The sequence below is a fragment of the Frieseomelitta varia genome, unplaced genomic scaffold (genome assembly GCF_011392965.1).
Source record: "Frieseomelitta varia isolate USP_RPSP 00005682 unplaced genomic scaffold, Fvar_1.2 scaffold_326, whole genome shotgun sequence".
In the NCBI taxonomy this organism is placed as follows: Eukaryota; Metazoa; Arthropoda; class Insecta; order Hymenoptera; family Apidae; genus Frieseomelitta; species Frieseomelitta varia.
In genome coordinates this window covers 402,407-422,684 of record NW_025110064.1, presented here as the reverse complement: position 1 = coordinate 422,684, position 20,278 = coordinate 402,407, and the positions used below count along the sequence as shown (strand labels likewise).

The following is a 20,278-nucleotide window of genomic DNA, read 5'->3' as shown; positions in this document are numbered from 1 at the left end:
CAATATGCGATGGAGATTGTAAGTTTTATGCGATTGATTGTAACCGACTTCTTTTTGTTTTTCTTTTTTAATATTTCTATTCATATTAATGAATTATAAAAATAAATGAGTCAGATAAGATTAAACTAACTTATATAAATAATAAGATTGTTAATTAAATAAATAAAAATAAAGTAAGGTTATATCGTTTACAATATTGACGTGTTAGTAACAATAAATAAATATTTAACTATAGTATATAAATAAATAAGTATTGTAATAAATTATAACAAAATTATAATCATATATAGTAACAATGAATAAATGAGTATTTTTTTATTATTTACTATTTATTTGTTATTAATAAATATTTATTTATTTACTGTTACTAACATGATTATATCATTTATTATATTAGTATGATATTTAATTAATTACAATAAAAGCTACATGAAGTAAAAGCCAAATTAAGGTACACTTGCATATTCATTAATAACTGTTCTATAATAACATACTACATACATATGTGATGTCTACTAGTAACTAAAGTTAGCTAAAAAAGCTTTGAAAGGTCCAATAAAAGCCATATTTATTAATTAACGGTATTGCCATAAAAAAATTACTAATTTTTTGAAAATTACTTATGATTTTTAAATAAATAAAAATAGTGATCAGTCTAATGATCTTTAATTTACACTTTTAATCCCATTAATGTCCATTGACAGCCAAGAGTGTCCATTATTCTTTATATTGCAATCTCAATTATAAATAAGACTTAAAGTTTATAAAAAATAAACCTATGCACACAATCAAAATTACTAGTCCCTCAAAATGTAAAATTTTCTAAAAGAAAAAAAGCAAAATCATCTTATTAAATTTAATATTAAATTTAATTCCAATTGATCATCATCGTCGTGCACGTATCTGCTGAAATAATAAAAACAAATTTATCATATGTACGTACATATGCATTTTCGACAGATTTCTGATGTTTCGAATTTTTGTATTATTTCAGAGATAGCTGTGAAAATGACATGTATTAAATAAGATGAAAAAAGATTGCCATTACCGCCAAAATCATTGTCGCTCGATTCGATGAAATATTGCTTCTTCGTGTCGGTGACTTTTTCTTCCATAGGAATCTTAGTCATCGTGAACTGTTCCAAGATTTGCAGATTTATTTTCGAACTGGTCCCCGCATCGGAACTTGCCGCGGCGCGTCTCGCTATCTCCAGCAGCGTTTCAGGATCGTTTGTATTTTCGGAGGCAATCACAAGTTCCAAAAGCGGATCCTGAAAATCCTCGGCCATACTCGAATCTAGGACAAATATATATATATATATATATATATATATATCTCGAGAGATTTTTTTGAAATGTTCATCGTGTTGTGAAATAAAGTCTGTTATACGCGTCTGCAAATAATATCCATGAAATCGATACGTTTTTCTATAAACACTCGTTCGAATAGTTGCCTTTGAACAAAAATTAAAAATCCCCTTTTTTCTAAGGCGACCTTTTACGTTGCAGTAATTTTTTTTTTTGTTGATACTGAAAATAATAATAAAATCGTTCCAAAAGTCGAATGAATTATTCATATTTATTTATTGTTGCTGCGCCATCATTTTGCTTTTAAAACATTTTTAACGGGAAAATTTTTATTTCAATCGAGAGGAAAGGAAGGAAAAAAAACTGAAACACAGGATTATCAGTTTTCGTTTTCAAGTTTAAATTTATAACGAACTTCGTAATTTCATCTAATAGTATAGTGTACGTCTAGGATATGGATCACGCGTATAGCCGTTACACGTTTTTTATTCGAAAATTTATTCGTTTAAAAATTGATAGGTATCAAATACCAGCGAGATTGGTATTTTATTACGTTTACATCGTACGGCGGTGCTCAAGTTTTGATTTTAAACGTAAACGCCGCAGCCGTTTCTGCCTCCGCTGGGATTTCTACTGGCACGAATAATGTAGCTTTCATTATTTTAATGCGCAGACTCGTTTTCAAGTTTTATTAACGTCCTGCATACAGCAAGTTGCATAATAAAAGTTGGCAAAGCTGCGTTAAATCCCGGCGAATGTGAATTACTTTCTGGCCAAAAAATGGGGAATGCTTGTGCAACGATGCCTGAAACAGCGACATATTGTTTTGTTGCTCGCGAGAGGAAACAACGTCAAACGTTGCTGCAAAATATTTGAACATATGGATTGATCAATATTTTTATAATTAACACTTAACGGACGAACTGTTTTATCTCTAACTTTCTCTAGTTCTGGGCATTTTTTGAAAATGAAAACTGAAGAAAAATACACGCGAGGCATTTGAAGCGTTTGAAACGTTTCGCTAAATTGAGCATTATCTTTAATAAAATTTTATTTATTTCCATATCTAATATTTAAACATAAATCTACGTGGCCCGTCTTAGGAAGTTAGCATGAAAATGCGGATCTCGTCTGTTGAGTGTTAAGCAACTCGTAGAAAAAGAGTGACAAATCTTCAATTTGAGAAAATGAAATGTGGATAAAATGAAACTTTAAGACAGTATATATATCTATATACTACTAATATTAAAATAATATAAAATATTATAAAAAATAATATAATACAAAAATATAAAATAATATAAATATTAAAAATAATATAATATAAAAATATAAAATGATATAAATATTACAAAAATAATATAATATAAAAATAGAAAATAATATAAATATTAAAAATAATATAATATAAAAATATAAAATAATATAAATATTACAAAAATAATATAATATAAAAATAGAAAATAATATAAATATTATAAAAATAATATAATATAAAAATATAAAATAATATAAATATTATAAAAATAATATAATATAAAAGTATAAAATAATATTATGAAAATAATACAATATAAAAATATAAAATAATATAAATATAATATAATATAAAAATATAATATTAGTAAATATTGTGTGATCGTTAAAATATTATGTATCTTCTCTTATATCTATCTCGATTCTAAAAAATAGTTAAATATACATGTATATCAAATTTTTTCAAGATCGCTCAATTCAAAGTATCGCGTATGTATCAAATTAATAATTAAAATCCAATTTGATCTTAATCAATTTCAGTCAGAAACTACAAAAATGTTTACTGTTGCTTCATAGGTATTTGTTAAAAATTAATAATACTAAAATATTAGCAATAGTTAATTTATTATATTAATTTACATTTATGATGTTGATATGACTTCACTGTTATTTTTAAATCTGAGATTCTTACGTCGTTTATAGATAGATCTAGGATTAATAGTATAAAATTTGTGAAATATCAATGTCATATCAGTATTTTATATTTTTTTATCCCTAGAAAAGATACAAACCATATACGGAAAAGATATCAAACCGTATCGATTATCGAAATTATTTGTACTTAATTTTCGCATTATATTTATATATTTGGTACGTAATAGGAATTTGCCTGATAAGAAAAACTATATAAATTTATCACTTTGAAAATATATTTTCATGATATACAGTAAGAAATGACAAAAATCTATAATTAAGTGATAGCTAAGGGATTGTGATAATTGTTCAAAAATGTTGATTACTATATATACATATATTGATTAACAAAGAAAATTAGCTAAAAACTTTGTTAATTTATGATAATCATATGCTCAATGAATGAGAGGTCATAAATTATCCGATAGTTTTCAGGTTAATCAATAAAACCTCTCGCTTATGCTTTAATAACCAAATTATTTTGATTAAAATCGGAACTTCAAGTTCTTAAATTTAAAACTGTGTTGAATCGTATGTATTTGGTTTCAAAATACACGAATCATTATACAAGAATAATAATAAATAACCAGTGAAGAACTTTTAAGATTCAAGCGACCAAACTTCCATTTATTGTTAGCGAACTTACGAGATTTTATAATAATTTGAAACATTTATGTTTGAATTTTAATCTTCCAATTCTGTCATATACGTTCTCGAATTCTTTTTGCAATTACTCCAGTTTATTCTGGCTTATCTATTAGTTTCTAATAGATAATATCAAAGTAATATAAAGTAACATAATCCGATTCTGTTTCATTTGTTACGACGAAAAATTTATTTGTTGAAATCCATCATAATTTTATTATCACTAATAGATTGTAGATTTTTATGCAAATTCATATTTTTGAGGATACAAATAAAAAAATAGAATCTCAATACAAATTTGATTTATGTATCAAATATTATAAAAAGCATTATAATTCAGTTATTTTAATTTAAATAAAAATTATTTATTTATTTCCTAAACTGACAATTTTTCAGTGTAAATAGTTTAATATTTTTTATAATATTATTAATTTTTATAATATTATTATAGAAGTGAAATCATCTATGATATTTACCAAAGTGCATTGTTTGAAAATCAAATAGAAATGAACAATTACTATAAGTTTGCTTTCATGTAATTCTTATTGAATTACAAATTACAATTCAACAAACTGTTAAAATGGAATTCACTATATTGTGCTTTATTTCCCTCAACAACGCTTTTATTTTATTGAATCGATTGCAGCATTCAATAGTTTGATCAATTTTTTAACTCCTTCTTTATTTATGAACAATATAGCTAAATTTTAACTATTTATTACATGAAACGATATTTAATTGTACATATTGAAAATAAAACATGTAGTACTATCATCCAAATATAGTATTATAATATTGAAAGCTCAGAAACCGATCAATGTAAATCATTTTCTTTCACTGTTAAACATTCTTTGATTGTCAAAATCTTTAGTCAATAAAATAATTTAATTGTAATACTGTAACGATTATATTATAGTAACTAAATTTCACCAATTGAAGATTTTGATAATGAAAGGATGTTTGCAAGAATAGAAATTGTTTCTAATGAAAACTGACTTGCACTAATTGGCTTCTGAGCTCCGTAGATAGGTATTAATGTGGTATTAAATTTCAATAGTTATCTATAAAAGTATTTAAAACAACCATCTAACTTGTAATATGCGTTTAAATGAACCAATGCTCATTTACTACATATATTTCACTCGTTTGTAATAAACGATATGAGTAAAAGAGCAAATTTGATTGAAAAGGAGGGAAGTCGTTCGTTTGATTTAAGTCTAAGACACACGATAAGAGTTTACCAATGTAAACTCTGCAATCATGATAAAAATGTAATCTTCGTTTGAGTTACCTGCATATTATGCAATTGAAGATAACGAGGCGGATAAAACGCCAAAAGAAACTGTGAAATAAAATATATCAAACTCGCAATATATGAAAAATGAAAAGAAAAAATGGATTGTGCAGAATCGTTGTGCGCGTCGAGAACTTTTTGTTCCAAAATTGTAATATTTTCTCAGTTTTAAGTATATTTAAGTAAAGTACAAAATAGGCAAAACAAATAATGAATTTATTACTTCTCAATAATTTCTATCCAGTGATATCGTACCGACGAGTTCAAAAAGAAAGCGACGAATTATTGTATACGGTTCGGTCACTCGTTATGGTCCGCAATCAGTTGCCAGCGCAACTAATATATTCACCGAAATTGCCAGACAACAGGCTACACTGAGTAAAATTATTTAGATTATTAATAAGATATGTTAGAGGACGAATTTAATCACAAAGGAACCCATGATGTGATACTTGCAATACAATAAGATACTTAATCATTAAACGTACAGAAATAAATAAACCTCGCAGCCAAGATTCCCAATCAACTGGAACAAGCTTTTTCAACAGAGGAGAAAAGAGCCAATCTTTTAGAATTCATTGAAACAGCATTGAATAATGAAAAGAGAATGAGAAATGTTAATATCCTTATTGAGCTTCTCTTAATGTTTCTGTTTTATTAATGTGACAATTTCACTTACGACTCGCGTTCTTCAAATTCATCTCGTGGACGGCTAGAGGCTCGCTGGATATTTTGGTAATATCAGTACGATCGTTCGCTGGATTATCCGCAGTTTCGGTAGACGGTTTCCCTTGTGGTTGAACGTTCGTCGACATTTTCTCCTGATTATTCGTTGTCGATTTCGCTTGGTCCGTGGTGACAGTCTTCGATTTCGAGTGCTTCGTGTCGATGTTGGTCGGAATTCCTTCCGTAGCAGTAGACAAGTCGAAATCGTGGGCGAACGCCATCACGTCCAATGCTGCGGTCAGTGCGTCCCCAAAACCAGCGGTCACCACTGAAACTTGAGCCTCGACCACGTTTGGGCTGCGCAGAAATTATCCATTTTCTTTTCTTTCTTTTAATTCCGATAAGAATGATAAACATTGAATTTTCAAGCAATTGAAAACCTTCAATCGGAAAATTCTCCTTTATAGCAGCTTCTCTAATAAAATAAAAAAAATATAAGTTTGTATCTTAAAAAAATACGTTGCATTGTAAAAAAATATGTTTTAAAAACAATTACAATTACAATTCAACAATATTCTATACTATATTAATCGGAAAATTCTCCTTTATAGTAGGTTCTCTAATAATAAAATAAAAAAAAATAAGTTTGTATCGTAAAAAAATATGTTGCATTGTAAAAAATATATGTTTTAAAAACAATTGCAATTACAATTCTATACTATATTATACTATAATTATTTATATTATTTATATTATACTATAATTATTTATATTATTTATATTATACTATAATTATTTATATTATTTATATTATACTATAATTATTTATATTATTTATATTATACTATAATTATTTATATTATTTATATTATACTATAATTATTTATATTATTTATATTATACTATAATTATTTATATTATTTATATTATTTATATTATAAATTAGAAATTGAGTCAGAAAGAAGAAATAAAATTTCTTCATTCAAGACTTTGTTAAAAATCTTCATTTATAAAATGAAATATATTTATGTCATTATAATAAACATGGTGTATAACATATATATATATATATATATATATATATATATATATATATATAAACATTGGAAATTCGTATAAAATTTGAAAATGATAGCTCGGATTTATGTAATAAATGACATAAAAATTCGGACAAATTAGTGAGTCTTTCATATTCACATGATATATGGTTTGAATTTAAATATTAAATATTAAAATAATCTGAATTATGTAATTATAATTTACGAATTTAAAAAGTTTCTTTTGTCCTGTTATATATTTTCCTTTTTTCGCTGCGACTGTAATAAATCATACAATGAAAATAATATCACAAGAAAAGTGTAAACATAAAAAAATGCACATATACATAAATCTTGTTAATAGTGCTTGCACCATTGTAAATAAAACGCAAATGTTAATGTAAACACATTGAAAATTTGTATTTTCTAAGTTACTAGAATATTCAAAAGCGTAAAAAGAAAATGAAGGCTCAAGGTAATTGCCTACTGATGAAAAGCGCTATCACAGTAAGTTCTGAATCATCTATGCAATTACTAACAATTTATGTTCACCATATCGCGAAAACGTTTATTTCCTGATTAAAAAGATATCTAATAAGCAATGGCAATTACTAATAATAGAAAAACTACGCTCGAATGTTCTAGAGAAACATGCTTTTGACTCTAAAAAATTGTATGTACTGACGTACTATATATATCAAAATGTTATTACAAAACCGCGGATTGCTATGCATTTATGGAAAATTTAAACCTGCAAGACTGTAGAAAGTTTGCTTAAACCATGCCTCTTTAATTGTGATCATAAAATTTTGAAATTGCACAAAAATCTGCAATCTGATTGTTACTATATTTATATTTAATATCAATATATTTACAATTAATAGCATGAATTGTGAGTGGCCAATATCCTGCAGGCATTCCTCTCAAGTATTTTGTATTTTATATTTTAAGTTTCAAAAGATTCAAAGTCATATGAAAGTTACATTATAGTGCGCATCTAAATGTATCTTTTTCATGATCTATATTCATAGAAAAAATATATAGTTATTTAAAAAAAATCGATGACCGTAGGAAAAAGCTTAGAGAAAAACAACCTTTGAAGAAAACAATGCCTGCAGGATATTGGCCATTTAAATTACGTACAAAATAATTTTTGCATCCTTAAAAAAATTTATTTGGAGGTCGCATTTAAATGAGATATCTTGAATATGCTTTTATAAAATATCGTTAATAAATTGATTACAGTAATAATGTGTAACGAGTTTCTACATAAATGAAAAATAAATTAAATAATATCCAAACTTGTAATATACCTAAAACATAATATTTGCTCATGGAAAGTATGCATATGTATATCGATATCTGAAAAATATTATTAATTTGGATACTGTTTTGTTGATGTTGTTTTGACTTTGTTAGAAATAATTGTCAACATATCATGAATATCATAATTCTCTTTTATGATAGTTTTATTATGAATTTTATTAAATTTAACGATTATAAATATAGGATTTTTTAGCACACCATATAATAACGATTCTTAATTCAGTTTTTAATTCATGTTCATATTTGTTTCGATTTTTAATGAATTTACTCTCAAACTGATTATATATTCATTTTTATCCAATAAAATTCTAGCAATAAAATTAATTAATACACTCTTGCTGTTAAAATATTCCACTTCAACCATCAAACTTCCGCCACGTGTTTCATAATTAATTTGAAACTCTGTGTTCCAAATTCTTGATTAAGTTTATGCCATACTATTATGTATACATGACATCCGAAATATTAAATTTATTTTCATTTATAAATATGATATCATCCCATCATGTTCTTTCCTTAGAACTTTTCAGCGCGTTTCTTCCATTTATTACCTTTTAATAATTCTCGAACTTTCTACGGATGATTTTTCTGGTTTCTTGAAGAAATTTTTCATGTCAGTTTAGAACAATTTAATACGAGATGTTTTCTTTTTATCTTTCGAATAATCTTTCGTTTATCACGAATGCGTAAAATTCAACACTTCTGAAGGATCGAGTAAAATCGAGTCTCGTAAATGTATAAACATATATTTTTGTTTGCCATTATTCTCTTATTCATGTTTAACATATTCATATTTATGCGATACAGCTTGCATTTTATTTTTGCATTTAAAATTCTCATATTTGCATTTAATTTTCACTAAAAGTAGATCTAACATGAGGGAAATCAATCTTTGTAACACTCTGATAGTAAGATTATTTTTACGATGTCAATTTAACGATTTATTATATGAATTATACAGGATATTTCCGGTTTGGTAGTATAACTAGAAAGAAGGTGATTCTACAATAAAAAATAAGTCGAAAAGAAGAGAAAAGAAATTTCATTTAAGACTCCGTTTTCGAGAAAATTAATTTCAAAAATTTATCAAGTGCTTGTACTTCACCTAATTTTGATCCTGAGATAAATAACGAACGAAAAATATTATTTTCCTGCGAGAATAAGTTAAAAGTATAAAATACAATTTCTTCACATCGAGAAAAGTTAAAAAGTACATATCTATACAATTTTACATTTTTCACTTATTTTCGCAAGTATTATAAAATAACAATTCTATCGATTGTTAACTCTTATCGAGTTAAATAAATTTAAGTATATTTCGGAAATCTTCAAGCTCAATTTTCTCGAAAACGAAACTCTGAAACGGAATTAAATGAATTTTATTCTTCCCTTTCGACTTTCCTTTCCAGCAGAAACCTAAATTGACAACATTCTTTCCATTTTTAAAAAAATTCGAACTCATATATTTCATATAAAAAAAAAATCTGTCTTTGTAGAATTTTTATAGAAAAAAAATGTTACGCATACAATTGAGAACGCTTTTAAATAACGTTCACGTGAAATAGATATTTTAGAATTTGTATAATAAACGTTCCAGAAAACAAGTTATTTTAGAACATTTAATTAAAAATCCATTTTTATATTCGCGTACAATTCACGAATTATCTGTTCCTCCGACAGATAAATTTTTATGTTACAAGTTTGTCTGAAACATTTATTTTTAAGAACATTTATTTATCTGTTCTCGTCGGGACTCGTAATGTAAGAACATTTTTCGAAAAAGTTCTACGATCCATGTTTCCAATAGAATCCATTTAAAAGTTCCTTAACTTTTTCGATCCCTGCTTTCCAGTTGTACAACCGGATCGAAAGTACTTTATATAAATCATGCGTATGTTACATATGGAAATATTTCTGCGATGTCAAACTTGAGCATTATTTGGTTTATCATTTGTCACGTCCATATAGATTAAGTAAATAAAATAACAAGTCACATAATACAGTATAGTGAACACGAACAGCAACAATCTCTCGGACACTATGGTATCTGAATACTAATGTGATTCATTGTATTAAAATGATATTCAAACGGGGCCGGATACGATATTTTGAAAATTCATGAACTGCGTTTAAAATTTCACTGAATATTTAAATTAGAAATAACGATTGGAATTTAATAGAATATGCATGAATTTTATATACATAGATAAATTGTATTTCGAGGAATACTGACGTTGGTCCTAAGGAGAAAAATAACTTCATTTTGTTTGCACGTCAAATTGCTGATATATCGAATTACATTCGCCCTTTATGTTATAATTCATAATGCTTTCTACGTAACATAAACGCGTGAAGTTTCGAGTATTGAAGCTTCTATATTCTCAACGCCTTACGGACGTTAAAAGTCCATCTAAAGTCATTTCGTTCGATCATCTTAGTTCTGTAATTTTAAAAAGTTCGAACATCAAGTTATTACTATATCTCGATAACTAAGATTTGGTGCCAAACTAATTTCTATTCTTCGACAAAATCTGATACCATTACAATTATGATCCGATGCAAAATGTTATTAATAACAATCGTCTGATATCGAGTGCTATTAAAACTGTATGAATTTTTATTAAAACTAGTATATTTCATAATTATGCAATACAATGTAAATATTAACTTAAAAATAAAAAATCCAGTCCTAATTATTCCATATAATAATTTTAAAACTAAAATTTAACAAATTAATAAGTTGTATATCAGTTATTACGATTTTAAGTCGAATAAGACAGTTGGTTGATTTATAATTTGCAAAATTCATTTGCAGAAATTTATCTACATTATTATCAAATTTGTTGCTGTTACATGAATAATTAATTCATTAGCATTGGTAATTTCAACAAATGGCCTGTAAAATTTTGACAATAATATTGATTTAATTACGCGAAGGTGATCCTATGCTGAGCAATATCCTAAATTCACGTTATAACGTTAAAAGTCTTGAAATTATATATGTAATTTTATATGAAAATATCTACTTGCTATTGATGCTTGATAATATTAATGGCGTTCAAATGATATAACTTTATGTTTACAATCTTTATGAAAAAAATTATTTTTTAATTTTAAAAAAATTATTAAAAAAACAAATTTATATTTTAATATTTTTTAATATTCTTCTAGCCATGAGACTAATAATAAGTATTAAATATATCTTGACAATACAAATCTATTTTCATTTCATTCAGGTTTATAATGTTGTAATGGTTTAATACACAGAATGTTTTCGAAATTATGTTACAACCGAAAAAAGAGTAATAAAAGGTGATAAAATTGAAAAAAGATAAGTTTAGAAGAAAGAAATTAAACTTTCTCATTTGATGTTTCACTTTCGAAAAACTCGAATTTGAAAATTTACTAATTACACTTGAGTTCAGCTGATTGTGGATTGGATAAAAATGCTTATAATAATTGACAGAAGATATTTCCACGTGCAAAAATATGTCAAAAATGTGGAATAATATTTCTTCATTTAAAATTTCATTTTCAAGAAAATGAACTTTGAATATGTCTCGTTAAAAATTGCCTTGGTTAATGATTTTTCAAACTTGATTTTCTCGAAAATGAAACATCATACAAAAAAATTTTATTCTACACATTAGAGTTATTTTTGCGCGTAGAATAACCTGTTAATTCTTTATTAATTGTTTAAAGTCCAGAACTCAAATATAATTGATAGATATTTATATTCGATTTTCTCGAAAACAAAGTCTTAAATGAAAAAATTTTATTCTTTAATTTCGATTTTTTTTTCCATGTAGAATCACTCTTTTGGTTATATCACGATTTGAGAAATAATTCTTTTTTTAAGTAATGTAATTTATATAAACATAATTGAGACGCTTTTTAAAAATTTCTATTTAAATTTCATTGTTCTTGAGTTTTAAACTGTTTTCCTTAGTCTTTAATTATTGCTTTTCAACTTTTTTTTTTTAATTTTATTCTCTTTCGTTTCATGGAAAAATTGCATAAAACCTATTTCATTCGGAATAAATTGGCAACATTGAATTGGAAATTTCTGTAAATTCATGGACTCATGAAGAATTGAATAGTTATTATTTTCATGAAAAACAATTTAATCTCTATATACAATTATTCTTTTAAGTTTTGAAAATAAAAAGTAACGTTCGAATAAATAAAAATTAAATGCGTGTACAAAAAAAAAAAAAAACTAAATACACAGATGAACTCGTTTCCAAGAAACAAAATTGTAATTTAAAATTTTGTTAAACATCCGTCGTTGTCCTCGTTAATAAAATTAAGCATTTGTGTATCCATTAAAACTAGTTCCTACAACTGATTATTAATCTACATTAATAATATTATTTTAATAATTAATATATACCAATTCCAATCTTTTGACAATAATAATTTTTTAATCAATACCATATCAATTTTAATCTTTTAAATCACTCATTATTTGAAAAAATGTTTCAGACAAGTCTTGTTATATGTTATGGGGGTAGTAATTCGATGTTTATAGCTGGCAGATTTCAAGGGGTTAAGTTAATTTTTTGAAATTGAATCCTATATTTCTTTATACATTACTCGATATATTTTTCTATTCTCTATAAAAAAAAAGAAAGGATTAAGCTACTTGTGTCGACAAACTATTAGTTCAGGAAATATTTTAATTTTATAAAATCTGTACATTAAAAGCAAGGACAGTGTGAATATTATCCTTGCGTTTTCTTATATATAATATATATTTATTATATATATATATATTAATGTAATTATATATAATATAATATAATTGTATATTAATATACATTATATATACAATATATATATATACGTAATATACAAATATGTATTATGTATTATGTATATATACATACTATACATATTGTATATAATGTATTAAATATTAATTACTAAAATATACAATTTGTTGTTGAATTACAAATTATTAAGTCTTCACTCATAGTATAATATTAACGAGATTTTATTTTACTACTTTCATCTATGGCGTTTTTATTTTTATAAGTATCAATAGACAGTTAATTTTGAAATATATCTGGATCTCGTTTTATGTAAATCCGTACTGTGTAAAATAAAATCATGTCAAGAAAAGTTAATGACAAAGAAAATGGAAAAAGGAATTAGTATCTTCTTCTAAGAAATCCGTAAAAAAATTGGTATCTCTAAGAAATCGGTATTTTATTTTGTGCCAGTTGCAATGACATCACTCTCATTTCTTCTTTTCGTAACTTTCCATTATTATATAATTATATAATTTTTTTTAAATTACTTTGAAATCGTGTAGATCATTCAATATTAGAATCACTTGCAATGAAACGACGTTCTAATTTACCAGCTAATTGTAGTCCTTCCTCAATTAAACTTTCACACATAGAAATATTTCCATTAACATTATTCAATTAATCTTTAATTATATTTCAATTATTTTTAATTGAATTGTTTTATCGTGCAACTGTAAACAGAACGTTTAATTTGGAATAAAACTTAGGTGTAAAAGAAACTGTATAAATATAAATGATGTATGTAGAAAAATCATATAATTGTGAAATACCGTTTAATTATGAAAGAAAATGAAACCAACGTATTTATGATTTTTAGACCCTATATATTTGCGATTTTAAATAACTTCTAAAAAAATAGTTTGATAAAGTAAATCATGAGTCCAATGAGATGAAGGTAATTAAATTATTTCTATTCAAAGCCCAAATATTATTCATTTTTCTCTGTACTTCTAAAAGTTATATAATACAAGATACCGAAAAGAAATACGCCTTGTTGCAATCAATTATAACTTTTCAATATGTAGAAATCGAAGTGCTTACTCATTCAACATTGATTTTTCCATTTAAATATCTTTGCACGATACAAATTTGAACTTATAAGCACAGTTGAGCTTTTTAAAAATTTCAATTTAAATTTTCGTTGTTCTTTTTGAAGTGTTTCCCTTAGTTCTGCTAATTATTGCTAACTAATCCATGTTTATCAAAAACATTATGAATTAATGTAACCATAGAAATTTACTAAATGATCTACTATTTTTCTAATTTAGTGTATCTTGAATTTTGATTGTAGCATCAGGGTCAGCGTTTCTTGAGACGTTAGACTGTATCGATTTCTGTAATCTCAGAAACTCTATACATGAGAAGTCTTCCGAGATCTACTATTTAGTCTCCTAATCCTGCAGCTCTATGTCTCCTATGTGGGCGATGACAATGACATGACAACGTTGAGTATTATGTTTTGTGATCTCGGTAGTCTTCGGCAAAGCGTGTTGTGATTTTGTAAAGACTTCAGGGTACCACCGTTTCAAAGCTTCCAACATTAAATTTTCTTATTCCGCTAATATTCAGTTTCACAGACGAGCTCTTAACCTTAATGGCACATAATATCATACTTTTGATTCTGTAATACCATACTTAATACGGTCACGCTCGAATTATGAAAACAAACGTAATTTTATTACTATCTGCAACTGGGTTTTTTCATATCGGAAAATTATCAAAGATATAAGATATAAATAAAGATAAAAGGATAAAAGATATAAATGTCAAATCATTTTTGGAAAGAAATTATTATAAAACAGAAATGATTTTGAAATTCAATATCTGTTATAGTATTTTTTTAATATTAGCGACAATTTAAATTTAATTCTTAAATCTAAATATTTACTAGCGTTTAATAATAGCGTACCAACAATCAAGAAATTTTTATTATCCTGCAATTTTATTAGAGTATGTATGTAATACAAATTTTTATAATTATATTTTATCCGTATTCTTTATTTTTAAAGAAGCGTGACTTATAATAAAAACTTTCTCGGATTATATTTTTTATTTTTAAATTTTAATTGGTTTATACATTAATTTTGAAATTTTTAGTTTGATTTAATTTTATTACTAAAATCTTTAATTTTATTAATAAAATAATTTTATTACTAAAATTTATTACTATCAAAGAGAATGTAAAATATAGAATAAAATCTACAATTGAAATTTTTATAATTTATAGTTATTGCTATATTATAAATATTATGTAATGTAATATTATAGTAATATAATAATATTACTATTTAAGGATTAAGAATCAAAGTAATCGAAAATTGATTTTTGTTTATTACTGAAAGTCTTCAGTTTAGAGAATTTTCATTTGGCCAGCTACAATTTTTTAAATATTCTCAGTCATACAAAGACAATGATCTTAGATTTTAATTTTGGAAAAGTCAAATGAAGTTAAATACAAATAAATCATAGAGCATTATGAATAAAAATGGAATAAACTCAATACTTATTAAATTGAGCAATTTATGCAAAACAAAAATATACTGCAACTGATATTATTACATATGAATTTTATTTAGAGAAGAAAAAATTTTTTCACTTTTATATGACTGATGACAATATAAATTATTTCAACAATTCAATGATTATATTTCTATAATAGTTATTTTATTAAAGTTATCAATTTAAGCTATAGAGCAGACAGAATAGTTTCATTATTTTTGATATGAATCATGTACAACATAATTTAACTACCTAAAATCCTTGGGATTCTTTAAATTTTAAATATCGTTTCGCTTGATATTAGAATCATTAGCACAGATTCGTACAAATTCTAGTGCCTTTAACGTAACATGAGAGGATAATTCATAGTGACGGGTTTGTCAAGCATTGTGGTCGCCAATATCATGCTCTGCGAGATCATAGTTTGTCGAATCACATGTCACATCCCCAATATTGTCAGTATCGAATGCAACACGTTTACTGATGTTAATATCGGATTCCGTAACCTTGACGTCTTGCAAATTCAGTCCCACAGGTCCAACGTCAATTCTGTCGTGTTCTATTAATACGTTTTATATAGGACGATTTTTACAAATTTATTCCCAGTGACGAAAATTTTAAAATTTCAAAAGATTTCTTTCTTGTGCTCAATTGCATTTCAACTTGCTCAAATAGTCCTTATCGAACGATTGATATTAAATTTAATTGATTGACATTCACTGAATTATTGTTTAACATTGAAATTATTAATTTAATGAGAAATAATTTAAAAATTAACGATGTATCGATCAAGATATATCGAGCATATTAAGTCAAGTCTACATAGTGCATGCCTCAAGAATCGTCGTTAAAGAATCAATTATTTAATACTAATCAGTTATCTAAATTTTGTATAAGTTACTTTTTTCTTAATATTTGATATACTTAAAGATTTTTATGTATTTTTAAATTTCTCAATATATAATGATTTTTATGTATTTTTAAATTTCTCAATATATAATGATTTTTATGCATTTTTAAATTTCTTAATATATAATGATTTTTACGCATTTTTAAATTTCTTAATGTATAGTGATTTTTATGCATTTTTAAATTTTTAAAATATAATGATTTTTATGCATTTTTAAATTTCTTACTATATAATGATTTTTATGCATTTTTAAGTTTCTTAATGTATAGTGATTTTTATACATTTTTTAATTTCTTATTATATAATGATTTTTATGTATTTTTAAATTTCTTAATATATAATGATTTTTGTGCATTTTTAAATTTCTTAATGTATAATGATTTTTGTGCATTTTTAAATTTCTTAATATATATTTTTAAATTCTTACAATTTGTAACTACTAAAGAAACAGAAATTCATTTTATTTATTATGCGTTGTAATAAATATCTTACTTGAGACATTTTATATATTTTTGATATACATATTTTTATGTATTTCTAATAATGATAATAACAATGAATATATGATATTATTAGAATTGACATTACCTTATTCTGACAGGGGTAGAAAAAGACGCACGGCCCCACATAATTCGACGCAACTCCTCCCCTGTGATGCCACGCTTTTTCAATTCATTTATCGTCACTTTGCCTACACGCTGTAAATAAAAGGCAGGAAAATCAGACATAAAAAAGTTAAATTAAAAATAACACAATAAAAGGAATTAGATTATAAATTCTACGAGAAGAAAGTTGCAAACTAAATTAATACTGATGATGCAAACTAAATTAATCCTTTTACCATAATTTCATAAAAATTCCATAATATTAATCCCTCATGAGTTCACTGAATTTTATGAAATCGTGAATTTCAAAAAAGGCACATTTTTATTTTATTCGCTTGCTACTTAATAAATAAATAAATAAATAAAGTATTTTTAAAAATTACTATTTCTATTTTATAATAAAAAAATTATGTAAAATTCAGCTACATAACATTATATTTACACAATATAATAAACTACGACTTTAAGAAATATTCGCTACAATATATATATAGTTTTAATTGTTATTATTGCATATAATATTTTCAAGTAAATTGTTAGTTATTTCTTCTTTTTTTTTTAAGCCAGTTTAATAAGTTAACAGGATCGTTTTTGATTGAAATATTCTTTATTTACGGAATTAGCGATTATATAAATTTCAGTTAGCTTAAATATGATACAAATTATTAATAAATTTATAATATAAATAAATCAGTAATTATGAAAAATATATCGTTAGCGACAATGGATGTATACAAAAAATAAAGTTTGTAAATGTTATTTTTATAAAAAGAGAAAGTTTTTGTTTAAATTTTTATAAAAAGAGAAAGTTTTTGAAGATATTTAAATTATAATTAACTTTTGTTGAATAATAATTTTATAGTAATTTTATTATATCTTCCATGTAAATAAAATAAATGATAAATAAACAAAATTATAAATTATATGAATTTTCCAGAATCATTCTTACTTGACACTATTATATGCAAATATGTTCTATCAAGCATAAAAAAATATTTATATTTTGAATATGTATTTAAAATACGATCTTCCAAATATCATTAATATAAAAATGTTTATAAACCATTGTTCGATCTTGACAAATTAAATTATTGGCTTTTTCTATAACTAAAGCATAATTAAATAGACCACTTATTAATTACTGTACAGACGAAAGAATTTCTTTGAATTAATTGACAATTTTTATTCTTATAACTGATTATTAATAGTTTTCAATTAATATCTATTTTAAATTAATAAATGAGTGAGCAAAGCGTGATATTCAAAAATTAATTTATTATTTTGAAATTTCCTTCGAATTAATAGTCATGATCGTATTTTAATTTAACTTACTACAATTTTATTTATATTTTTTTAGCCCAAACATGTTATGAAAAATAATGAATATCATTTCGTACATGCGAAGTTTAGAAATAGTTGTAAACATTAGTTAATTCAAATGGAAATTAATATAGAAGACAGAGAAGACAATACACAAGAAACAGTTGATTAAAAATCGGCTACATTCGTATAGAATCAATCAAAGTATACACAATTACGTATTCGTGCGAACGAGGAAAAGAAATGAAAGAGGGAAATACATCACCTTCCAATTAGCCACCGCACCTTTGCGTTGCTTTGCTTTGGTTTTTGATTTACTTTTAATAACCAGAACACCACGCTGCTCTGAAGCAGGATTGTTGTCATCTCCAGGTCCCAATTTAATACTGTATTCTTGCAAATAATTCTGCGCATCCTTCTGCGAGACTGCACGCTCCAGTGACACTACGATTTTTGCCCACTGCAACCGATTAATTAATTAAATAATATTAATATTATTTAATATTAATTAATATTAAAATCTAACACAAATGTGGACACTTTTTAAATTTGTCTGGCATTTCATCTTAAGCTTCTAATTAACGATTAAATTTAAAATAAATAATAAAATATACAAATAAATAAAATGTATGTCAAAACTGGTATTCAAAGTAAGATTTTTATTAAATTCTTTGTTAAATTCTGTCTTTTCGCTGAGTTTTAGTGAAGGTACATATGTAGTTGTAAAAGAAAATTCTCTTTTGTTACTATTTTGAAAGAATTTCATTTTTAGGCTTTCTTGTATAATTGAGATAAATTTTATAAGTTACAAATTGACTTTATTGTTAATAAAGTTTCTTACATGATAGCAACATGTTTGTCAATATGATGAATAAAATTTAAGGAAACGTATTAGTAAATGAATTTCAAAAATTACGAACAACTAATCTTATTCGAAGTAAAATTTTCCAATCTCGCAAATTGTATGCAATAGGGATTAGAATTTATTGCTTTATTCATATTATCAGTTAGTAAATTATTATATAAAAGTATCCTGATAATAATTTTTATTAATTATGAAAGTACGATTTTATTCAAGAACTGCAATATTAATTTCAATTCAATTTTTCGAGACTATTTTCATACTTTGCTAGGCTAGACTTTCACAAAATTTTCAGATCACAGAACTTAAGTATAGAATATAATACCAATTTTATTCTGTTCCCTCAACTCTCAAAGTACGTTCTCCAAGTATTAATCAATTTCTAATTTATAATGAAAATAAATATACGACACAATCCCACTTGTACGACAACTTTACAGTATTGTAATAATACATATACAAAAAGGTTAGGACCAAACTTAGACTATGTACGTGTTACTGAAGTCAAATAGATGAAAATAGTTCAGATAAAATTATGTCCGAAGATGCTTTATTGAAAAGATGTAAGCTTTCAAAGATATTTATGATTTATTGTGACAGTTATAAGAAATGCTCGAAAATTCCTCCTTCTGCAAGAATGCAAGCTTCCATTCGTCGAATTAGTGATTGTCCAACTCTTTCAAATATTCCATTTGCATTCGAAATAATAGTAAATGCATTTTGAATACATTCCCAAAGTTGATCCTTCTGTTTCTATCGTATTTTTATAAATCAACTCTTTCGCATGACTCCGTGAATAGAAGTCGAGAGGCGTTAAATTAAATTAAATTAATCTGATTTCTTCCATTATGATGATAGAGATCTTGATGCCATAGGTCAGGACATGTAAACGATAATCTTATTGAGAATTTGTAATACGTATACGATTCTGTACAACGAATTGTAACACGAATTTTATCCATAAATCTTTGAACGCTTATATCTTTTCAATAGCATTTTCGGACATAAGTTTATATGAACTTTCTTCATAAATTTGACCTCA

The 20,278-nt window shown here is 25.1% G+C and overlaps 1 protein-coding gene across 1 annotated transcript in view; it reads right to left on the bottom strand.

Moving 5' to 3' along the window:
* Positions 1–20,278, bottom strand: part of LOC122530087 (transient receptor potential cation channel subfamily V member 4) — a 104,087-nt gene that overhangs the window by 12,830 nt on the left and 70,979 nt on the right. The window contains exons 8-11 of the mRNA XM_043656746.1: positions 18,640–18,834; positions 17,038–17,147; positions 5,877–6,220; positions 1,049–1,297 (exon numbers count right to left, since the gene is read on the bottom strand). Of these exons, the coding sequence (XP_043512681.1) occupies positions 1,049–1,297; positions 5,877–6,220; positions 17,038–17,147; positions 18,640–18,834 (898 nt within the window). The remainder of the gene's footprint in view (positions 1–1,048; positions 1,298–5,876; positions 6,221–17,037; positions 17,148–18,639; positions 18,835–20,278) is intronic.